Here is a 23950-nt window from a genome sequence, read left to right on the forward strand (position 1 = left end):
TCCACGAGTGAATAAGGGAGGAAGATCACCTCCCGGGTTCGGCACCTTGGCCTCCAGGTTGCGTCCTGGAGAAGGTCCAGTATCAGCCTGGTGTGCCTTTGTGGGTCACTCTCAAAGGCACCACCGTTACCCCTCCACACCTTGCCCAGGGTCCCCACATCGAAGTTCTGTTCGGTTTATAGGCCCATCTCCACTGACTGCACAGCAAACCCCGACAGCCCTCAAGAGTGTTGGATTCTTGGCTGGAGTGATAGCACAGCGGGTGGGGCATTTGCCTTGCACGCAGTCGACCCGGGTTTGATCCCCAGCATCCCATATGGTCCCTGAGCACCGCCAGGAGTAATTTCTCAGTGCAGAAGCAGGAGTAACCCCTGTGCATCTCCGGGTATGACCCAAAAAGCCAAAAAAAAAAAAGAGTGCTGGATTCTCCAGGGCCGGCCCTCAGGCCTGGCTCATTGACTCAGAGACTGTGCCAGGCGCTTACTGATGTTTAAGTTTGGGCTTTTTGGGGGGGGGGTGTCACACTCTGCGGTGCTCAGGGCTTACTCCTGGCTCTGTGCCCAGGAGTCACTCTTGGCAGGCTTGGAGGACTCTATGGGCCGCCAGGGATGGAACCTGGCTCGGCTGCATGCCAGGCAAGGGCCCTACCCACTGCACTCTCTGGCCCCAGCGTTGGCTTCTCTAACCACAGGCCAGTTCCTTACCTTACCCGGCTTCACTCTCAATGGCCCTCCATCCCATGTGATCATTGATTAGACGTGTGTAGCGGTGGTGGTTGTTTGGGGGTTTGGGGGGTCCAGGGGCTCCCAAGCAGTGCTCAGGGGGCCCGGAGGCCACTCCTGTCAATTCTCAGTCAACAGAGCCGGTGGCTCAGTGCAAAGGCCCGAGGATGCGGGGCTGTTCAGGCCCTGCCGGGTACTCTGGTGATGCTGGGGGTCGCCAGGCTGACCCCCGCAATGCTCAGGAGACCAGGTGGTGGTGGGTCCTGTGTATGCTCATCCAAAGGGCTGACAGGGGTAAAGGCGGAGACGGAGGAGTGGGTGTGAAAATAAACTCAGGGACTGTTGTAAAACTCAGTGAACAAGGGGCACAGGACCCGGGTTTGATCCCCGCCACCACATGGTCTCCTGAGCAATGCGGGGTACAGCCCTGGCAGCCCCCAATGCCACCGAGTACCCCGCAAGGCCTGCCTCCGGAGTCACAGCTCGGGGTGCTGGAGGCTTGAGGTCCAACTGCCGTTGACTTCCTTCCTCTTGCTTTTCTTCTTCTCCTTCTCTTCCTCCTGCTTTTCTCCTCCTCTTCCTCCTCCTCCTTCTCCTCTTCCTCCTCCACTTCGCCTTCCTCCTCCTCCCCCTCTTCCTCCTCTTCCTTTCTCCTCTCCCTCCTCTTCCTCCTCCTCCTCCTCTCTTTTTTCCTTTTTGGGTGACACCCGGCAATGCTCAGGGGTTACTCCTGGCTCATACACTTAGGAATTAGCCCTGGCAGTGCTTAGGGGACCAGAAGGGACGCTGGGAATCGAACCCAGATTGGCCGCATGCAAGGCAAACCCCCTACCCGCTGTTCTATCACTCCAGCCCCTCCTCCTCCTCCTCCTCCTCCTCCTCCTCCTCCTCTTCTTCCTCCTCCTCCTCTTCTTCCTCCTCCTCCTCCTCCTCCTCCACTTCCGTATGTGGGGCACCTGGAAATGTGTAGGGCTTACTCCTGTCTCCTCACTCAGGGATTACTCCCAGCATGGCTCAGAGGACAGTATGGGATGCTGAGGATCAGGTCAGCCGTGTGCAAGGCGAACTCCCTACCTGCTGCATCACCTCTCCCTCCCACCTTTCTCCTTCTGTAGGGACATCTGAGTTGCTGAGTTCCCAAGGTCGCAGTCCTTCCCCCAGCCCAGCACCCACCTCCTCCTTGGGGCATTTCCCTCTGCAGTCATAAGCAGGGGACCCAGCGGGGCCGCTTCCATTTCAAGCCCACGTCTGGAATGAATGTAGGCACCATGGGCATCTACCTCTCAGGATGGCAACTCAGGAAGGAGCCCTAGAAGTGTGAGTGAGGAGGGGTGAGGGGCCTCACTCACCATCTTTCCTCACATCCCTCAGGGCTGAGCTGCAGGGGGAGGGGCAGGAGGAAGGGGTCTGTGTGACCCAGCACTATGGGGAGCAGGGAAGGCTGCCCTCTCCCTCCTGCCCCTCAGGACCCGTCTCGTCACTGAGAAGGACAGGCCAGCCGCTCCGAAGAGTGCTTCAGAGAAAGCTCTGGAGCCTGGGAATGAGGGTCACACTGGGCCCTGTCTCCCAGCCTCCCTGGAGAACCCTTGAAGAGGATTTACAGCAGGATTTAGAAGAGGATTTAGACCAGGATTAAAGATGGATCCAGTCTCGCAAGTAGAAGCTGAGGTTTCCACGTCCCTCTTCTTCCAGGCCCAAGCACACAGCTTTGGTCCGAATGACTAGGGGTCGTGGTGTTTGCACAAGTGCTCGCCAGGGGTTGCACCTTTTAGCTGTGGTGCCGGCCCCTGCCTGGCTGCACTGTGCCGAAGACCATATCTAGAATGTTCCAGTGGCTCTCTCAAGAGGGCCTCACAGACGAGAGCTCAGATGTAAGCCACGTTCTCATCAGCATGTGTGCAGCAGGCAACGTGGACAGTGACAAACGGAAGGAAGGGTCGGCGGGTGCCTGCGGCATCACAGGCTCCAAGGGGGAGCGTTTCCTTCCTGTCCTGCTCAGCCAGCGAGGCTGGGACTCAGTGTCTCCTCAGTCGCCTGCGGAGGGATTGGGGCAAATAACCAAAAACTCCCTTCTGATACTCACCTGTAAAACCCAATGAAGGCCACTGAACAAAACAATGGGCAGCTTAACATGACCCAAAGCAGTGTGTGTGTGTGTGCGCGCGCGTGCGGGTGTGGGGGGGAGCAGGGGCTCTCACAGAGAAAAGGAGAGGGAGAGGAAGAAGGAGAGAGCGAGAGACAGACAGACAGACAGACAGACAGAGAGCTCTGCAAACCACGAGTCAGTTTGCCATGTGCTGGGCAGGGCAGTGTTAGATGTTCCCAATGGAGCTGATTCAGCCCAGGTTTGCCCTGGGGATTTAAGTCACACAAGCACCTCAGCTCAGGGCTGGAGCGATAGCACAGCGGGTAGGGTGTTTACCTTGCATGTAGCCGACTCGGGTTCAATTCCCAGCATCCCATAGGGTCCCCTGAGCACCGCCAGGAGTAATTTCTGAGCGCAGAGCCAGGAGTGACCCCTGTGCCCTGTGCATCACCGGGTGTTGACTGCCCCCCCCCCCCCCCCAAATACAAGAGCCTCAGAACCTGATACCAACATATAGGAGCAAATCACCGAGGCTTGGCAAGTTGTCTCGATTCTCCCAGATGGGCTGCTCTGTCCTGGAGACCCAGGAAAAGTTACTCCCAGGCCAACTGGCAGCAGACCCAGCTTTTCATCCCTCCTGGGATGGCAGTTGGGCGCCCCCAGCTCTGACCTGAAGTCTCCATCAACTTCCGGGTGTTTCCTGAGCTGATCACTACGAGGGGAGGCAGAGCGTTTGTGTTGAGGGAGCGGTCGAAGGAAATGGGGGTCAGAGGAGAGGAAGGAAGTGGGGCGGGAGAGGATGACCCCGCAGAGCAGCGTCTGAGCAGCGGGGCCGAGAGGGGCCGGTGTCCCTGGCCACAGCTCTCACTGCGGCCCTGAGACGCAAGTGTGGAAATGTGAGCAGGATGTTGGGCCAATGCCCCCTCCCCGCCCGGCCTCCCGGGCCTCACTCCACAGCGGGGCTCAGAACACATGCCTCTCTCCCTAGGAGTGAGACTTCGAAGAAGCTGCAAGGGGAAATGAGAGTCCACTGACGCTTTGGACAGAAGCCTTGCAGGACGACTCTTCTCACAAGGGGCAATGAAGCTCCTTTACGCCCAGCTCTCACGTGGACTGAAATTTCTAGGCAGAAACGCTGCGTACCCCCAGGAGAGTCTACTGGGGGACTACTGGGTGTGGGGGCTGATGATCTTTAACACCTTCCAATCAAATAAGTGCTTCTATGAAGGAAAGAGAGAGGAGAGTTCTCTGGAAGTCCCCCGAGGTAAGGCCCCATGTCCCTAACTGAGACCTTCTTCCTCCCCGGTCAGCTCGGGCTTGGCTGATGGACAGGATGGAATGGCTCCCGCCTAGGGCTGCAGCTCTGTCAGGGGAAGAAGGCGAGATATTTGCAAGTCAAACCCCACCTACAGAACCACACGAGGCCCTCTGGGGGCAGAGATGTCTCACTGACTCCTGGAAAATTAGGATTTGGAAGAGATACAGGCCAGGAAGCAGGGAGTACCTGAGTTGGCAGGGAAGATGGCTGGAATTTGGACCGAAGGTCCAGCGGTTCTCTCGGCAGCCTGGAAGTGCTTCCTGGTGGCTCCTGTCACCTGACACTGGCCCAGAGGGCAGTGCCCACTCTGGATTGAGCTCCGTTGGTTCTTCAGCACTGAAGAAGAACTCCCCGCAGGAGTGGTTTTTCTGGGTACTTCTGTGGCTTCTGGTTCCTGTCATTGGTTGGAGGCCACCCTCTGAGGAGGATGGCCATGTCCTCGGAGTGAGGATACTGGGGGGGGTCTTCCCCTCCCCCACGTCTCTGCGAGGTTACTGGGGCAATTGCTCCCAGTTGCTGTGGTCCCTGCTGCCCTGCTGGGTCACAATCCTCGAAACACAAAGGAGTCTCCATTTATTAAGGTCTGAAGGGAAACAGAAATAAGGAAAGAGACGCAGTCGTTCGAAGACCTCACAGGCGCTCGTGCGGGCTGCCACAGTGGGTGGCGGGTGAGAGCCCCCGCCCCTCCCCACAGTGCCGAAGTTGGCTGCTCTGCGTCTCCCCCACGCCCACCCCCGTCTTCCTCCACTTGATTCTTTCTGGATTAGCTCAGTGTAGTTCTCCCCCAAAGACTCCATCCAAGTTGGCAAGACTCATACACTTGGCTGTTTGGCTTTTAATAAAGTTTATGATTCAAATCTTGTGCTCTTAACACCTTCTTTGCAAGCCTCGGAGGGAAACAAAAATGTTGAAGTTGTTTACTCATTTCCTTCGTAGCATGGAGACCCTCATATGTGGCCAACGTCTGTGCATGTGTATGGACATAGCGTTAGGCTGCATGACTGCACACTCACGCACACAGACACACGCACACATACTCACACATACACAGAGGAAGAAACTTTAGAAATGCTGACTGCACCTCACTCCCTGGCAAGTTCCTAAAACACCCAGTGATCCTTCCTCAGGAAGGATCAGCTTCCCTGAGGAGATGGTACCAGCAGTGGTGTCGACTCTTGTTTCCTCATGTCTGTGAGGGAAGACAAGTTCTTGTCTTTCCTTTCCTAACTCTTGTCAGACTCCTCCTCGGGCACAGGGGGAAATGGAGAAGGCCCCAGGGGGCTCCCCAGCAGGAACTGATGCCCCCAGATCCAACCCTGGCTGCGCCCTCCACAGCTGTTTGAGCAGGATTCTCGCTCTGCGGGCTCAGCTCCTCTGTGCTGTAAATGAGGCCTGGTCTGAGTTGGCTGCTGAGGGGACTCCTGTGGCTTCAGGGGGCTCTTGTCAGGCTTGCTGTGACCCTCTGCCCACTGGGGGAGTCGGGTCCCTCACAGACACCCCTGCTAATACTTCCGTCTTGGGCCATTGCCCCCAGAAGAGCTTCCTGGTGGCTCCTGTCACCTGACACTGGCCCAGAGGGGGCCCGCCTGGAAGAGGCCTTCAGAACACAGCCTGTAGGCATCTGACCGTGGGCCTCTTGGCGCGCACGGGCAGGAGACGCGTCTGGGGTTGGAGAGGGACAACTCAGGGACCTTCTGAAGGGTGATCCACGGGCGAGGCCCCGGAAGTGCCAGACCTAGTAGTGGTTTGGATGCTGTGGCCTCAGCGCCGCGACGTGACGTCCTGGCCCAGGAATCTGGCACTGGGCTCTGGTTCGCCTGGGTCTCTTTTGTCATGGTGACTAACAGCCAGGCAGACAAAGCTCGCTTTCAGGAGCCCATCTCTGTGGGAGGATGGCACAGCCTCAGCGGAGGAGGCACACTGGCGTCTGGGCTGCCTGTTCTCAGGAAGCAGAAGCAGTCGGGTTGCAGGCCCATGGCCTTCCTCGGGGAGGGGACAGCGGCCGGGCCTGCTGGCCTACAGGGGAGGCAATTCTGAGCCATGGGAGTGGGGGGCACGGAGGAAGGAGGACCCTGGGCTGAGGCAGAGGAGAGAGCGGATGTTCCCTCCCAGGAGACCCTCACTCGGCCCTCAGCTTCCCCTCTGTGGACGGCTCCCTGCCCACTGATTGGTGCCGTGGAGCAAACCTGGCCAGGGCAGGTCGCCTCTATGAAGGTGACCCCATTTTAACACTTCAGGTAAAGCATGAGGATTTCCTCCAAGGTCCTACTTATGGGGGTTCTGCTCAGCAAGAATCCAAGTAGGGACCTGGCAGATGGCACAGTGGGCTTGAGTGCATGGCTGGCATGTGGGAAGCCTGGGTTTAAACCCGACTACCACACGGTCTCCCCAGCACTGCCAGGAACCACCCTGAGCAGAGCCAGGGTGTTGTCCCCCAACAGCAAGCTAAAACACAACAAAGATGAGTTCTTCATGCAAGAGTCACTCAGCCAAGTTGATCAGACACAATAGAATGACTCCCGGGGCCTGGGGCGGGGGCGGGCCGGGTGTGGCTCACACGTCCCCACGTCCCCACATCGTAGCATCTCGTTTCCCTTCACTGCACACTGTGGACTGGGCATTGTGACTTTCTAGTTTAAAAGTGAGGGGGAAAATGAAAATTAAAAAAAATCTTCAGGGCTGGAGTGATAGCACAGTGCGAAGGGCATTTGCCTTGCACGTGGCCGACCCGGGTTCAATTCCCAGCATCCCATATGGTCCCCTGAGCATCACCAGGAGTAATTTCTGAGTGAATGAGCCAGGAGTAACCCCTGTGCATCTACAGGTGTAACCCAAAAAGGAAAAAAATCTTCAAGGTCACTCACCCTCCAAAGCAGCAATTTCTGGTCCAACTGTTCAGGACCAAGGTTCCCACAGCCAAGGTCGAAGCCGGGAAACTGGTGCTGTGCCCATTCAGAAGGGCAGCATCCAGACCCCATCTCTTGCTGTAGGCCCCACGAGTCTGGACTGGGGTGAGGAGTGAGCGTTGTCCCCCGGGTTGGGCTCCTGGAAGCAGCTGGTGCTACCATCTGGCCCGAGTGAGGAGGAAGGCTGACTGGCTTCTTGTCTGCATTCCCTCAAAAACTCAGACAATTCTTTGGTTTGTTTTTTGTTTGGGGGGCACACCTGGAGATGCTCAGGGTTTAATTCCTGGCGGTGCTTGGTGACGATATGGGATGCTGGGAACTGAACCCAGGTAAATTGCCTAAAAGGCAGGAACCCTATCTTCTATCACTGAATCTAGTCCTCAATGATTCTTTTTTTTTTTCTTTTTGGGTCACACCCGGCAATGCACAGGGGTTAACCCCGGCTCATGCACTCAGGAATTACTCCTGGCGGTGCTCAGGGGCCCATACGGGATGCTGGGAATCGAACCCGGTCGGTTGCGTGCAAGGCAAACACCCTCCCCGCTATGCTATTGCTCCAGCCCCTCAGTGATTCTCCAAAGCGGCAGCTTCTCCGTAGGGTAGCCAGAGTGAAAACTCTTCAGCCACCCAGTCTTTAGCCACCACAGCACTCCCCCCTCCCCCCCACGCCTGGCCGTGTCTCAAGGTTGCTGTGCTGCGGTGACCGTTCCTCTCCCTCAGCGCCTGGCGCTGCTGCTGGGGGTGGGCTGATAGGTCCCCCATTCTGGGTTGTGTTCCCAGCACATGCCTGCAGCTCAACCGCACAGGAAGAAGTCCAGGAACACCAACCTATAAAGCTGTGCGCACGACTCCAATCCAACTTATGATTGCAAACAGATTCCCTCCAAAGCCTCATTTCCGACAATGCTTCAGAATAAAATCATCATCATAATAAAAAAAAAATTAGGCCAGGATGAACCAAGAGGGGACCAGCTCTGGAGTATGAATTCCACCCGGGGCCCGAGACGGCTCTTTGGCCAAAACCCGGCAGACGTCTGGCGAACGTGGTTTCCTCACGTGTCCCGCTCGGCTCTTCAGTGGAGGGTTCAAGGTCTTCCCGCTTACAAGTCAGGCGGAGGGGCCAGGGGTGGCCTGAGACCAGCCGGGAAGGCGGGGGATCCTTCTGGAAGGGCAAGATGAACATCTGCTCTTGAAGGCGCTGGGGCGAGAGAGCATCTGTTTCCCAGAGGGCCCAGCATGGGGCCTGGAGGCTCATCAGGTACAACCGCGTCCCCAGACAGTGCGACCAAGCGGTCTCCAGGACGGGAGGGCTGACGTGGCCTCCGTGTCCCCACCCGGGTTCCCTGAAGGGAGAGGACATTCACAGCGCCTCCTGGCCTCCCACTGGGGAGTCCACGCTGCCCAGCGCCTGGCAGTCTGAGCCCCTGATGTGACTCACACACACTGCGCTGGTGGACCAGCCCGGCGTCACATTTCCCTCCCCCCTCGGAAAGCCGCAACCACCCCGCTGGCCTCCACCCCTGCACCCCGCGAGGCTGACGAAAGGCTCCTCGGCGTCCCAGATCACATGTCAGCAGCCTCGCTGACACGGAGCCCTTGGCTGGGGCTGTGGCCCAGGAAGGGCCCCGAGAGACACGTTGCCAACAGCCCGACCTGGGTTTGAACCCCAGACGTTTCCTGGCTGTGTACCGCTGGGGCAACTTCCCTTGACAACTCAGGCTGTATCTCCCACCATCCTCAGAGGCACAGGCTGCAAGCTCCCCAGAGCTGACACTATTCATTTATTTATTTATTTATGTCAGGCCTCCCACACAGTGCTCGGGTCAGGGGGCCTCGCTGGCCATTCTTGACCCAAAGGGCCAAGCGGTTGAACACGAGGCCCCGAGGATGCCACGCTGCCTGGGCCCCGTGTTATCGGGGGTACCTGGGCTCCCCGGACGGTGCTGGGAGTCTGCAGGGTCGCCGCTGAGAGTGCTCGGGAGATCGTGTGGGGCCAGGAATTAAACCCAGGTCCAGGGTCTGTCGGGCCTGAGTCCAGGGACCTGTTTGGGGGTCAGCCTCCTGTGGCTGTGGTGACGCTGTTGCCCGCAGACTCCTGGGACGTTATGGACTCCCCTAAGTCCCTTCATAGTCACCCGCCTATCCAGGGAACAAAGCAGGTGAATAAATAAAAGGGAATAAAAATAATCCAGGGGCTGGAGTGATGGCACAGCAGGTAGGACATTTGCCTTGCACGCGGCCGACCTGGGTTCGATTCCCAGCATCCCATATGGTCCCCCGAGCACCACCAGGACTCGTTCCTGAGTGCATGAGCCAGGAGTAACCCCTGTGCATTGCCGGGTGTGACCCAAAAAGCAAAAAAGGTAAATAAAAAAATAAATATAACCTAGCTCTGACAAGAACTGAGCTTGTTAGGAGAAAAAGGTGAATAGTTTGTTGTTCTTAATTTAAAAAGTTACAGAGCCTGGGGCAGAAAAGATAGTACAGCAAGGAGGCTGTTTGCCTTACATGCTGCTAAGCCATGTGCAATCCCTGACATCCCTGACAGTCCCCTGAGCACCGCCAGGAGTGATCCCTGAGTGCAGAGGCAGGAGTCAGCCCTGTGCATTGCAGGGTGTAACCCAAAAAGCATTGCCAATGTGGGGCCAAAACCAAATTAAACTGTTCAGAACATTAGTTGGAAATGATCACTGTGGACAAGAACTGAGTGCTGGAAGTAGGTGGAGGGGTATGCATGATGCAGCCTTTCAGCATCTGTATTGCAAACCACAGTGCCTAAATGAGGGGGTGGAGAGAGAGACAGAGGGAGAGAGAGAGAGAGAGAGAGAGAGAGAGAGAGAGAGAGAGAGAGAGCGAGAAAGAGAGAGAGAGGTACCTGCTATGGAGGAAGGCTGGGTGGGGGGTGGTTTGGGAGGTTGTGGGGGGGAACCTGGGGACACTGCTGCTTGGAAATGATGCTGGCGGAGGGATGGGTGTTGGAGCACTCTATGACTGAAACCCAATTATGAACAGCTTTGTTATGCTCTGTCTCATGGTTATTCAGTACAATAAAAATTTAATATTAAAACACACAAAAATAGAAATTAAATTGTTCTTGGGGCTGAAGAGATATGGGCAGAGTGTTGGAGCGATAGCACAGCGGTAGGGCGTTTGCCTTGCGCACAGCCAGCCCAGCTGAGCCAGGTTCGATTCCTCCGCCCCTCTCGGAGAGCCTGGTAAGATACTGAGAGTATCTCGCCCACATGGCAAAGCCTGGCAAGCTACCCGGGATGTATTCGATATGCCAAACACAGTAACAACAAGTCTCAAAATGGAGACGTTACTGGGCCCGCTCAAGCAAATCGATGATCAACGGGGGGAGGACAGTGTTTGTTTGTTCTGATTTTTTGCCTTGCAGGCGGCTAACCTGCTTTTGATCGGGGGCATCCCATATGGTCCCCAGAGCACTGCCAGGAGTGATCCTGAGTGCAGAGTCAGGAGGAACCTCGGAGCACAGCTGGATGGGGACCCCCACCTTAGAGAGCTACACCACTACATGGGCCACTATCATGTCTTCTCCCTGTTCCTCAGTCTGGCAAGTACCCGACCTGGGGCTACCAGTGGCTGCTGCCCTCAACACCTCATGCCCTTTTCTGTCACTTATTTTCTGTGTCCCCTCCCCCGTTAGCTCCTGCTGGCAAAATCCATCTTTCCAGATTCAACCTCAAGTTCTGTGAAGAGCCTTTGTGTCACGGCCCACTCGACCCCACCCGATGCCATGGGGAAGTTTCCACAGGCCATGAGCCCCGGCAGAGAGGGGAGAGAGCAGGCGTAGAAGTGACGAGTCCTACCTCTGCATGGCAGAAACCTCAGCAGGCAAACGGGGCAGAGTGCAGAACTCACTGGAGTGCAAGGAAGAGGATATGGAAAGAGGCACACTGAATGCTGAGAGCTGAATGTGGCCCCCAGCTATCATGGGGGAGCCACACTATGGAACTCAGTCCTGGGGGGGGGCAGTTTGTTCATGTTCTGAGGGGAAAGGTCTCTGGGTGGTGACTAGCGAGAATCGTTGAAGGACGTGAATATTTCAAAAGAAATTTCAAACATTTGCCAACTAGAGGGACCCCAGCATGAAGCTCGACTTCAGCTGTTTGACAGCTCCTCAACACATTGGACCATCATTACTCCTCTTGTTTTCCTTCTCGGATCCCTCCTGGTGGTGCCGGGGTTGGGTGGGAGAGACCGGGAGGTACCAGGGATCGACCCTGGGCCTCCTGCGTCTGAAACACGTGTTCCGGCCCTTTGGCAGTTTTTTGCCCCAATACCAGATTATTTTAAAGCAAATGGCCGAGGTGAAGAAAACAATTCAAAGCTATTTATACTCTTCGAGCTTTCAGAATGAGAAAAACAGAACCATCAATCATCCTCATCGTGGCTTGTGGCCGATGTCTTGGATGAAGCAGCATCGCTTCAGAGGGGGAGCGGAGGGAGACTGAGGCTGGGGCCAGCCCAGGGCTGCAGGCTGCGAGCACAGGAGCCTTTCCAGCCCCCTCGAGCAGCTTCCCCAGAAGCCCCCTCACCCCAGATCCATGGGCTCTAACTAGTTCTTTTTATTTTTTGCTTTTTGGGTCACACCCAGCGATGCTCAGGGGTTGCTCCTGGCTCGGACTCAGGAATCACTCCTGGCGGTGCTAGGGGACCATATGGAATGCCGGGGATTGAACCGGGTCGGCCGTGTGCAAGGCAAACGCCCTCCCCACTGTATCTATTGCTCCGGTCCCCAGAGAACTCATTCTCGTATGAAAAATACCTCAGAAAAATTGTTTTGGGAACCACCACAGGAATGCTCAGGCTTTACTCCTAGCTCTGTGCTCCGTGCTCACTCTTGGAGGGCTCTGGGGACCATATGGGACTCTGGGAATGGAACCCGATCAGCTGCGTGCAAGGCAAGAGCCCTGCCTGCTCACTATTGCTCCGACTCCAGCCCCAGAGTAATTTCTTTTTCTTTCTTCCCTCTGGGGTACAGCCAGCTGTGCTCAGGGTTTACTTCTGGCTCTGCACTTGAGAACCACTCCTGGCAGGGGGACCATATGGGATGCTGGGGATCAAACCCGGGTTGGCTGCAGGCAACGCAAATGCTCTACTGTCACTCTGGGCTCAGCTCGAATCACTGACGGAGCCTCAAGTCAAAGGCGAACAGCAGCAGGGAGACGGCAGCACAGGTTCTCGGCTTGCTCTCGTGCTTGGCCTCCGCCATTCCCGTTGGCTGACGCAGCTCCTGATCCAGCTGGAAAGGCAGCCTGCCAGCTTGAACCCCAGTTCCGAACAAAGGCTCCCAAGCCCTGTCTCCTCAGCGCTTTCTCTCCGGTGTGGGAGCAGTTCCTGACCCTGGGGCCGGGGAACTTTGAGCTTCAGAGCACGATCAGACCCACAAACGGGGGTCTGGTTTGGCCTAGCATGAGAGTGGCAAGAGAGACGTGGAAACTGACTTTGAAAGGCAATTCGAGGGGCTACCAGTCAGGAGTACGGGGGGACCCCAAAGAGCAAACTCTTCTCGCTCAAGTTACCCACCAGGCCTGTGGAGGGGTTGAACATGCGATCCTGATCCGGGGGACCCTGATTCCTGGGTCCCGGCCATGGAAGCTGACCTCTCACGCCCTCTGGCCTCTCCATTTTTCTTTTCTTTTTGCTTTTTGGGTCACACCGGGCGATGCACAGGGGTTCCTCCTGGCTCAGCACTCAGGAATTACTCCTGGTGGTGCTCGGGGGACCCTATGGGATGCTGGGAATCGACCCCGGGTCGGCCACATAAAGTGCAAAGCCAACGCCCTCCCCGCTGTGCTAGCGCTCCAGCCCCTCTCCGTCTTACAGTGTGAGCACATATTCCCCTTGGATGTAATGATGAGACTCAAAGAAAGACACAGCACACACTTTTTAAATAACTTTATAATTTCCTGATGGATTTAGTTTGTGAATAAAAAAGAAAAAAAATGAACAAAGTGTTTACAATAATTATCAAGGCAAAATTGACCATAACACAATTTCTTTGTAATGTCATTATCCTGTCAGTAACATGACCCCAGCCACTGCACTCGCACACGCGTGCACACGCATGCGCGCGCGCACACACACGCACACACACACACATACACACACACGGTGGAAGGCAGTGGTGCATTTTTGCATCACAGATGCCACCATTGCGGCTGCTACTGTCACCAAAAGGAACTCAAGCTAAAAGGTGTCAGTACCCAGTGCTCCTCAGCACCTTGTAAAGTGCAGCACTTCCTTCTGAAGCAGAGGGGAGCGAGCCCCGGAAAGGCCCCATGTCTCCCTCCCAGAACCGCTGGCGTGCTGGCCTGGCCCGGCCCGGGGCAGGCAGGCAGGCAGGCAGGCCAGAACAGCAGAGTGCCGCCCCGGTGGGCCGCGCCGCAACAGAGGGTGGGCGCCAATACTGGTGTGGTGTGCAAAGCAGGCTGGGCGCAGAGGGGCTCCCTCCAGCCCACGCCCCTTCTCGGGCCTCGGGAGGGTTCCCTTCCTTTCCTGACTGTGGCATCTCTGGGGCCAAGAGAGAACAGCCCGGGCGGGGTGATCTGGGTTCTGCGAAGATTCTCAGGCCAGGTGCTCGGGACTGAAGCCAGCAGGAACGGATCTGAGGAGAGCCCGCTGACCTGACGGCCCGTACTGGATGGGTCACTGGATGAAATAGCACCAAGTGGGCACGAACGAGGCTCTGCGGCCTGAGGGGGGCTGAGGCAGGCGTGAGGCTTCGGGCCGGCCCGGGTTCCCGCACAGTCTTAGGCACTCGGAGCTGGAACCGAAGTGGGGTGAGGGTGGAGATGGGGCCACAGCCTGACACCTCCACTCGGAGGTTCTGAGGAAGTGTAAGGAAACTGGCACGGTCGGGACCCTCTGCGCCCCCACACCCCTCTGAGAGCTCAGTGGAGTCTCGAACCTGGCACTGCAGTGGGCAACGCGGTCATTGCTTCTCCGCGGGCCCCCGCTGCCCCTCCGCCAGCTCCGAGGAGGTGAGGGGTGGGGGCTGCCTCATAGCTTGAATTCCTTTGTTAATTAACATGGTATTGGTTTGTATGTTTTTTTTTTAAACACAGCTCTTTAATTGTTCAGCTCTACAACTACTTTTTAATATCTTAATAATCTCAACAATGGACACAATGGAACTGTCCTAATTCTCTGAACCACACAGACAATATTGACAAGCAGAGAAACAAAAGAGGGGGGAACGGGATGGGATTTGCTTCTCTGCAAATCAGCCCCCCCCCACCACCTCTCCCCCAAAAGACTCAGGAGGAGAAATACCTACAATAGGGTTACAGCACTCACCAAACACATTGGGGTAAAAAAAAAAAATCAGGAGAGACTTGGTTACGGTTTTGACAATAAAAAGTTTGGAAACAGTTTTTTGCTTGAAAAAGAGTAATGAAAAAGACAGCCATTTTGTTCAGAAGGATCTCCCTGTAACGCATTGTGTATTCTTGCCCAAATGTTCCCTTGGTTCATGGTATGTGTGTGTGTGTGTGTGTGTGTGTGTGTGTGTGTGTGTGTTGGGGGAGGGGAAGGTGGGGGGTGGGAATTCCGACTTCTTCATGCCGTTCTCTGAGTGTCTGAATCGCTGTCCTGAGAAACCCAGGGACTGGCAGTGATGGATGGGTTGGTCTGGCAGCATTGCGAGGGGCAAGCAGACGGTGCTGCCTGTTCCTCCTCTCAGCTCCTCTGCCACTCCCGGACTCTTGCCGACGGGGCTGAGGCTGGGAGGGAGAGACTACGGATCCTGGGCCCACGGCCACTGCAAAGGGCCTGCGAGGGGCACGTGCTATGTGGCCAGTCACCTCTCCGTTAGCTCTTTCCTCAAAGACCCTGAGGGGGCTGGTGGGCCGAGGCTGGAGTCACGCGGCCAGACAGGGGGTGGGAGGGGCTCCAGCAGCAAACCTGAACGCTACGGGGAGCGGCTGGTTGGCGGGAGCTGACACCGGCTGGAGGTTTCTTCGCCCGGGACCGGAACCCAGAGGAGTGGGTGAGTCAAGGAGCAACTTCAGGGACCCCTCCCCCTGCACGGGCTGAATCCCAGGCCACTCTGGACCCTGAAGGCGGCCTTGGGTTTGGCCGGCTTTGCTAGAATTTCTACAGCCCAAGTCTCGGGAAGAGAGAGGAGACTTAGATCTTCTTTAAGTACAAGGTCACGGTTGGAGCCAAGATGGATTTGGGGATTCCCACTTGCATTTCTCAACAGATGAAAGCCCACATTTCATCACCAAAGTCCGTGCAAATTTCAACTTAGGTACTTCATCAAGAACTCACCCAGTTCCTGGGGAACAGGTGCTTGGAAAGAGGAGAAAGTCATGTGTTATGATGAGTATTTTTAACCAGGAACCAGACTGGATCCATGTACTGTTCTTTTTATGGTCTCGTTTTGAAGACCTTGATTTGGGGTACAGAGCTTTTAGGTCCGAAAGGACACCTAGAATTGCCAACGGCAAGAAGGAGTTTGGTGACTGTGAGGAGGAAAGCCTGTGGGGAGTTTTCCATCTCCAGGAACGGCTGGGTGACTGTTTTGTTGTTGTTTTTTGGGGTCTCACCTGGACACGCTCAGGGTTTACTCTTGGCTTGCACTCAGGAATCCCTCCTGGTGGTGCTTGGGGGACCTTATGGGATGCTGAAGATGGAACCTGGGTTGGCTGCATGCAAGCAAAAGCTCTCCCCGCTGAACTCTTGTTCCAGCCCCAGCTGAGTGACTGTTGTGAAACCATGAAGAGAGGAGGGCCATGGGATGACATTTTCTCTTATGATGGAAAAGGCAAACAGCGAAATTTGGCTCCAAGAATGATATTACCAGTGGCTGAAAACCACTGGCTGGCAGACCAGTAGCAGCCTGCAAGGTACAGGGTGGGCAAATCACTCAGGCCTAAATGCTAGAACTGCATCAACTCTGCTCTATAGAGGGCAGGTCACGCTCACAACCAAACTTGAGCCAGATCCTACTTTCTTCTAGGACTAAACCACCCCCAGAAACAGTTGTAATGCCAGGAGAAAGGGTCTCCTGCTGAGAAAGGGTCACAGAAACCCCCGTGGTGGCTCATGGCGCGAGCAGACAGATGCTGCCTGCCCGGGCAACCTGCATCCCCAAAGCACCTGTCCAGGAAACTCTGATCACATTGGCGGTGGGGGGTGGGGCTTGAGGGACGAGAAGGAAGGAAGGGGGTGCAGTAAGTCATGCACCAGTAGGGAAGGAATGGCAGAATTGGCACTCTGGGTGGTTCAGGGGGTCCCTAGCCAAGCTGTTGGAGAACAGCAAGCCGGAGCCAGAACCAGGCCAGGCCAGCTCACTTCCCTGAGCCCGGCAGCGTCCGGTGCGTCCTACCCTGGAGCCATCCTTCGGAGAGTGGGGACCTCAGCTCTGCTCTCCGCCTCAGGGCAGCCAGAGTAAGACTGGAGCCCCTCCCCTCACCCCCCAGTCCTAAAATTCTCAGGGCTTGTTCCAAGATGGATGGGCCAAGCAATAAAGAAACTGGATCGCGGGGACTGACCACAACCAACCACCTCTTATCATCTAGCCCCTGCACACACTCCGGCCGGGGCTGGCTATCAGGAAGCATCTTGGGAGGAAGCTGAGGAGCAGAGGCCGTTTCGGCGGTGATAAGGAGCACGCCACAGCTTGCTCGGGCGGAGAGTTTGACAGCGGGGAATCTGGGCGGCCGCAGAGCTGACCATATAAGTCAATGGACAGTTCAAGGGCTGCTGGTGGGAAGACACCAGCAGTGCTGGATTCCTTCCGGGAGGGACTGGGACGGCGCCGAGGAAAGAGGGCAGGAACAAGGGCCTGGCACTTCTTATCAGAAGATGAGGGGGGCTGGGCCTGGCCGCAGAGGTGGTCCAAGGGCTAGATCGGGCTAAGTAGTTTGTTTTCTAGTGCCTGCGTATTTATCACTGTCTGCACTCGGGGTAAGGCCCTTCTACATGCAATGCCTTCTGCCGGATTTGGAATTTGGGATCAGCTCTCTGACTGGCAATCATGGAGCCGGCCATGTTCCACAAGGTACCCACAAATATCTTTAAAAAAATGCCATCCCCCCCGGCCCCAGTATCATACGTTCTTAGAGAAAGAGCAGCAATCACAAACCCTGAATCACTGACTGGATCTGGTTGGTATGTCTCTGTAACTCACCCCTCTGCGTTCACCTGCAAACTCCTCAATTCCACTTAAATGAAAAATGCTGACCTGTGAGAGAGTTTTCTAGAAAAGACATCTTCTAGGAAGGCAGGTGAGGGGAAGGGTCCGCCGCCTTTGACTGTTTTTTTTTTCCCCCTTTTCTTCAGCGAGGCCTCTCACCAAATCCTCTAGAGCTCATCCTCACCCAAGAGGCCTTTTCGACAATGGGCGCCTAAGAGCGTCTTCTTCTCGGTGGGCATTTGGTAAATATTGTTTGACTGAAAGAACGAAGGAAGGAATGTGAGTGGGAGCAGAAACATTCTTCATGCCAGAAAGAGGTTCCAAGCAACGCATAAGGCTGTGGTTCCAGCAGTGCAAGCCAGGAGGGAGAGGAAAGGGTGGGAGGTGGGTGTGGTGGGGAGTGGGGTGGGGTGCTGGGAAGGTGGAAACATTCTTCTGGGGGCTCTGGGGCCTAGAATGTTGCTGAGGAAGATGGCTGGAAGGAACGATCTAAAGAAGCAGAGCTGCAGGTGGGGCCATGGCGTCTTATGCCCACCCCTCTAGTCTCTTGCTCAGAGACAGGTGACCTGACACCCTCCAGGAGAGTAAGGCCGGGGGTCTGGGGTGAAAGGTCATCCCGCTCTCCCTTGCTCACTGGCCGAGAAGAGCAAGGGTGAGCGAGACAGTCCATGGAGGGTTGGATAAAACCTGGGGCTACCGTTTCATCAGGCCAACACGAGGTCTGCAGGCGGCTCCCCTGCATAAAATATTACACGTGAAAAGTCAACTACAGAGACCGTGAGAAGAGTCCCTGTCCTTTCTCGCTTTCCCATTCTCTGCTTCTAACACTCTCTCTTTTGGAGACTGAGTTGACTCGTTTGGGAGGAAGCACCTGCAGCGACAGGAGAACCCTGAGCTCTGGGCCACGGCGAGATGTTCCCGCACTGGCTGAGCTCCCGGAGAGGGCACACTGAGTCTTCATGCTGGGACAGAGAGGAAGAGGCCCAACTCCCTGTCCCTCTGGAGGGCAGCGCCACCCGCTTCCACAGTCTACACCGTGCACGGCCACCGGGCAGGTCTTCCTGGAGCCTTGGCCACTTCCCCATCCTGGACATAAGAACATTAGCGCGTGGGCCACGGCCCAAGTCGAAAGGCAGACGAAGATGACAGGCGCGGAAATGGGCGCTGCAATCACACTCAAGGGACAGAGCAAGATGGGCTCAAGTTTGTAGTGTTTGGTGCCGCGAAGTTTCTGGGTGACCTTCCTTGCTGTCTCCTTCCCTGGCGCTTGAGTCCACGATGTCGAGCTGCTGGGCCGGCTGCTCCCCAGGAAGTGGGTCAGGAGGACTCTTCGAGCGCGTTGACCACTTGCTCCAGGATGTCCGGGCAGTGGTCTGCTATCTGCTGGAGGATGGCATTGGCGAACTCCTGCAGCTCAGCATTGTCCTGCTCGCCTTTCTCCAGCTCCAGCTGCAGCTGAAAGGGAAGGAGAGTTGGCTTCAGAGCACATCCACGATGCCCAGCCTCAGCGAGCCAAGGACGACTGTCCACAGGGAAATGCCACTCTTGCAAATTGGAAGGGTGCGACACCAAGTCATACGGAGTAAAACAAGACATGCTGGGGGGTTGGAGATACAGTACAGTGTGTGTGTGTGTGTGTGTGTGTGTGTGTGTGTGTGTGTGTGTGTGTCGGGGGGGGCGGTACTTGCCTCTCATGTGGCTGACCTGGGTTCAATCCCCAGCACCGCTGGGAGTAATCCCTGACTGCAGAGCCAGGACTAACCCCTGTGCATTGCTGGGTGTGACCCCAAACCCAACAAACAAACAAAAACGACAACAACAAAAGGTCATGGGTCCACTTCTCCATGGACCCTAGAGTGGGGAGGGGGACAAAGGGGGGGGAGAGATGCACACACGGTGGGGGGTGGAACAACATGACAGGTGGGTTAAGGTACCTGACTTTCGCACAGCAGCCTCCAGTTATATCCTTGGCATCACATATTGTCCCCTGAGCCCCGCCAGGGGACTCTGTGCTCCCCAGAACACAGAGCCAGGAGTAAGCTCTGAGGAAAGTGGGATTTGGACACCAAACAAAATCTAAGGGAAGCTCATGCCTTCAATAACAGAAACAAAGAAGCAAGCAGCTGAATGAAGAGTAGATGGATGGTGAGACAGGGGATGGCAGTTCTCCGAAATTATTCTGAGAAGTACAGGAGTCCTCTGTTTGTTAAGAGGTGTTAGTTTAGGGGTTATATCATAGAAGAGGGCACAGATTTTGTGGGTGATACATTTGTATGATTGAAACTGGTCAAGAGCATAGAATGGATGCTTTCCCATGGGGAAAAAAAAAACCCAAAACAAATCTGGACCAGGGAGACAGCTCAAAGGACGTGACTGAAGGGTCTCCTTTGCATGGAGGAACCCCTCAGGGTTCCTGGGTACCACAGGACTCTGGGTGACACAAAGTCCCCTAGTACCTCTGAAAGTGGGGGCGCCCCTGCAAAGAAATCTGAGAAAATGAATCCACTAATGCATGCAATTGTGGGAATCCACTCACAAGGTACAAATATATCAAAGTATTTAGTTGTATACTCTCAAGACATCACCATTTTGTTAAATGTATGTCAATAATGTCTGGAGGAAAGACAAAAGAGGAATTCTCTACCTGAAGAGTCCCTATATCAAATAAACCACCAGAACATGGAGAAATGAATATATCAAATGTCTCATTATTAAGTGTGACCTACAGAAATGAGTGCCCAGTCCAGGACCAAGGAAGGTAATCTGTGGAGCCCAAAGCCATCCTCACATCCAGGGGGGATGTCCAGAGATTCTTCCCCAATGCCAAATGGTCACACAGGCACAGGAGAAGAGGGGAGCCAGAACAATCTCAGATGGGACCCCCCTCCCTCCCATAAAAAAATACATTAAATGTCATACCCATTTGCTATGGATCCATTTGCTATTTAATACAATGAGCTCACCCTCCCTTGGGCCTGCCCGTTTGCTAGAGCAATTATACTGAGAACTGCAAGAGTCCTCTATTTAGGGAATATTTAGTGTAGTTGTAGCCATTGTTTTAAACACCCTTGATGACATTCCTTCAAACATTAAACCAACATTTATTGAGTCTACTCTATGTTAAGTGCTGAAAGCTACACAGATTTGGTCGCTGTCTTGAAAACCCATTTTAGTTAATGGTAGAGACAAACATGTTAACAGATCTTTACAACGGAGCAGAGAGGGCCATGACTGAGGCATTAACAGGAGCTCTGGGGAAAGACCTAAGAAGGCAGCATGTGACCTGGATCTTGAGAGCAGAATAGGAGTTTGTCTGGCGGATCAAAGGCAAGAGAGACTTTTAAGCAGATGAAACAAATGCAGATGTGCAGGGCAATGCAAGGGCTTGGCACTGATCATGTGCCACGTGGACTCGAGCATAAGGTAAGGGCGCTGGTGGAGGAGGACAGGAACAAAGGCGAAGAGACAGACAGACAGACGGGGTGGGGTGGGGGATGGTGATGAGGCCAGACTGTGTAGGTCAAGCTCAAGAGTTCAGATTTAATCTGGTTGGAAACAAAACAAACAACAAAAAGAGGAAGTCTAAGAATTTTTAAACTGCAGCGTGACATCATCGGCTTCACTTTCTTAGAAGTTAACTCTAAAGATAAGAAAAACATGTGGGAGGAAGCGGAAGGAAGTGAAGTTATTGGTCTGAGCCAGGTGAGTTCTGCAGTATCTGAGCCGAGGTGGGTTATGGGACGGGGAGGGAAACATACGGATGCTAGACTGGCCCAGGGGAGAGCGGCGGGCATGAAGCGAGAGAAGGGAGACTCATTCTCAAAGTTCTAGGCCAGGCAGTTTTTGGCAGAGCAGGGAGATTAAACATTGAGTTTCAAGTCTCGTGAAGAGCGTGCTGTGGAGTTAGGCTGAGTTTCAGTGCCACCCTGCCAATGATAAGTCTTTGGACCTAACCTCTCTGAACCTCAATTTTCTGACCTGTAAAACAGGACAATAACGTTTAAGGACTGTTCCCAAAACCCAGTGAGGTAATAACAAAAGGTCCAATATAACGCCTGGCATAGGAAATGCTTTGGTAAATGTTGGATGGTGTTGGGATTATTCACTGTTTTTATTAAATAGGTAAGATTGCCCAGAGAGAGAGCAGCTGAATTAAAAAGTAGAGAAGCAAATTTTAATTCTCCCATTGTGATGCTGTAAGTGAAAAATTTGCATGCCATTTCTTCAACTATATCGGGGTGGGAACAGACTGAGCAATCTTTGCTTTGCCAAATGCGGACTAAATGACATGCAAAGGCAGATTCAGAACATGGTAAGCCACGAAGCACCTCAAGGCCTGACCATGCCATCTAAACAGGGATCCCCGAGGGGCTGGAGTGATAATACAGAAGGTAGGGTGCTCGCCTTGCACACGCTCAACCCACATTTGAACTCCATATATGGTTCCCCATGTCCTGCCAGGAGTGATCCCCGAGCACAGAGCCAGGAGTCATTTGAGCACTGCCAAGTGTGCCCCGCCCCCCCAGCCCCTGCACCACAAAGAATCTCTGAAATGGGTTAATGTAGGAGTGGATGCCTTGAAAGCACTGTAGGGCCTGCCTGTTCATCAATTTGCTCGAGTGGGCCCAGTAACGTCTCCATTGTGAGACTTGTTGTTACTGTGTTTGGCATATTGAATATGCCATGGGGAGTTTGCCAGGCTTTGCCGTGTGGGCAAGATACTCTTGGTAGCTTGCCAGGCTCTCCAAGAGGGGCGGAGGAACTGAACTTGGGTCGGCCAGGTCGGCCGCGTGCAAGGCAAACGCCCTACGCGCTGTGCTATCGCTCCAGCCAACTAATACAGAATAGAACCCAGAAATACTGCTTGGTGAAATGCTGTACTCTCTCTGCAGCCCCAGGTCTAAATCCCTCAGGCACACATGAAACTTTATTCAGGGCACAATATAGATTAGGTCACAAAACAAGTCATGATAAATGTAAGATGACTAAAATCCTATCAAATATCTTTTCCAACCGCAACAGTATGAAACTAGAAATCAACTACAAGAAAACAAAACAATTCACAAAACAACTTACTACTGAAAATAGAGTATGTGAAATAAATCAAAAGATAAATTAAAAATACCCCAAGTCAAATAAAAATGAAAAGAAACCAAAACCTATGGGATGCAGCAAAGCAGCTCGAGAGAGAAGTTTGTGCCAGTGTCAGGAGACAGGACAATCCTGAAGGAGGGCAGAAAGGGCAAGGCCCTGGTTTGGTCCCCAGCACCATCAACAGAGCCCTGTCAGGAGTGATCCCTGAGCACAGTCAGGAGTAAGCCCTGACACCACTGGGTGAGGCTCAAATTGACAAAAAGAAAAATCTCAGGAAAATAACCTAATATTAGTATACCTTAAGGATGTTTGAAATAAGATCAAACAATGCTCAAAGTAATTAGATAAAAAAATAACAATGAACACAAATGAAGTAAATGGGAAGAGAGAGTAGAAAGGTGATGAAGAATCAATGAAACTAAGAGTGATTTCTTTGGAAAAAAATTGATAAATTTTTTACTAGACTTGTCTAGTTATTTCTTAGAGGACTTGTCAAATTTGAAAGGAAGAGGAGTTATTTTAATCCCACAAATACAAAGAATTAAGGGGCTTACAATGAACAATGGTTAAGCTATATACAGAGAACTATGCCAACATGTTGGACAGTTTATAAGGAAACAAGGATCTAAGGATCAGGAAGCTAGCTCCAAGCGCAGGAGTGAAAGCCCTGCCTGTATGAGCCTGGAGCTGGGTCTCAGCAACACGGAGTCTCCCCCAAGCATCACTGGTTGTGGTCCTGGGGGCCTCAAGCAGTGCTAGGCCTAATCAGTTCCACATGGCCAGACCTGAGCCTCGCACCTTAAGGCTGAGTACTGGTGAGATGTTCCTGAGCACTGCTAAAGAAAACCCTTATGGGGGAAAAATAAAAGAAGAAATGCCTAAATCATACAACCTGTCAAGACGGAATCATGAAGAAACAGAAAATTTGAGCACACTGATTAAAGACACTGGTAATCAAAAATTCCTCCCCCCACCCCCACCCCATGTATAGGACCAGATAGTTTGACTGGTGAATTCAAATATGCACTGTCACTGTCACTGTCCTCCCGTTGTTCATCAATTAGCTCGAGTGGGCCCAGAAACATTGTGAGACTTCTTGTTACTGTGTTTGGCATATAGAATACTTCATGGGTAGCTTGCCAGGCTTTGCCATGCAGGCGGCATACTCTTGGTAGCTTGCCAGGCTCTCCGAGAAGGGAAGAGGGATCGAACTCGGGTTGGCCAGGATGGCCGCGTGCAAGGCAAACGCCCTACCCACTATGCTATCGATCCAGCCTGCCAAATATGCATAGAACAATTAATAGCAACTGCACTGTCCTCCCGTTGTTCATCGATTTGCTAGAGCAGGCCCAAGTCTTTTGAAAATATTTTGAAAATGGCAACAACAAAGAAGAGGAGAAAACATCATTTCGTGAGGCAAGCCCTAACCTTGATACCAAAACCAAGATGTCACAGATAAAGAAACCCCAATGAATATAGAAGCAAATTAACAAGTCCAATTCAACAATGCATTAAAAGGACACTCTATGATGATCAGTGGGATTTATTCCAGGGATGGTCCTACAAATCACCTACAAAACGTCTGCAGATCAATGTAAAATCCCACATTTACAAAGTATAAAAATCGTATGATCATCCCAACAGATGCAGGAAAAA

The 23950-nt window shown here is 53.8% G+C and overlaps 1 protein-coding gene across 6 annotated transcripts in view; it reads right to left on the bottom strand.

Moving 5' to 3' along the window:
* Positions 1-12939: 12939 nt before the first annotated feature.
* ERC1 (ELKS/RAB6-interacting/CAST family member 1) overlaps positions 12940-23950 on the bottom strand; it is a 490300-nt gene continuing 479289 nt past the window's right edge. For all 6 annotated transcript variants that reach the window (XM_056117812.1, XM_056117809.1, XM_056117811.1 and 3 more), the window contains one exon: positions 12940-18655. In XM_056117812.1, the coding sequence (XP_055973787.1) occupies positions 18518-18655 (138 nt within the window). In that variant the 3' untranslated portion in view covers positions 12940-18517. The remainder of the gene's footprint in view (positions 18656-23950) is intronic.

The sequence above is a fragment of the Sorex fumeus genome, unplaced genomic scaffold (genome assembly GCF_029834395.1).
Source record: "Sorex fumeus unplaced genomic scaffold, SorFum_2.1 ptg000036l, whole genome shotgun sequence".
Classification (NCBI taxonomy): Eukaryota; Metazoa; Chordata; class Mammalia; order Eulipotyphla; family Soricidae; genus Sorex; species Sorex fumeus.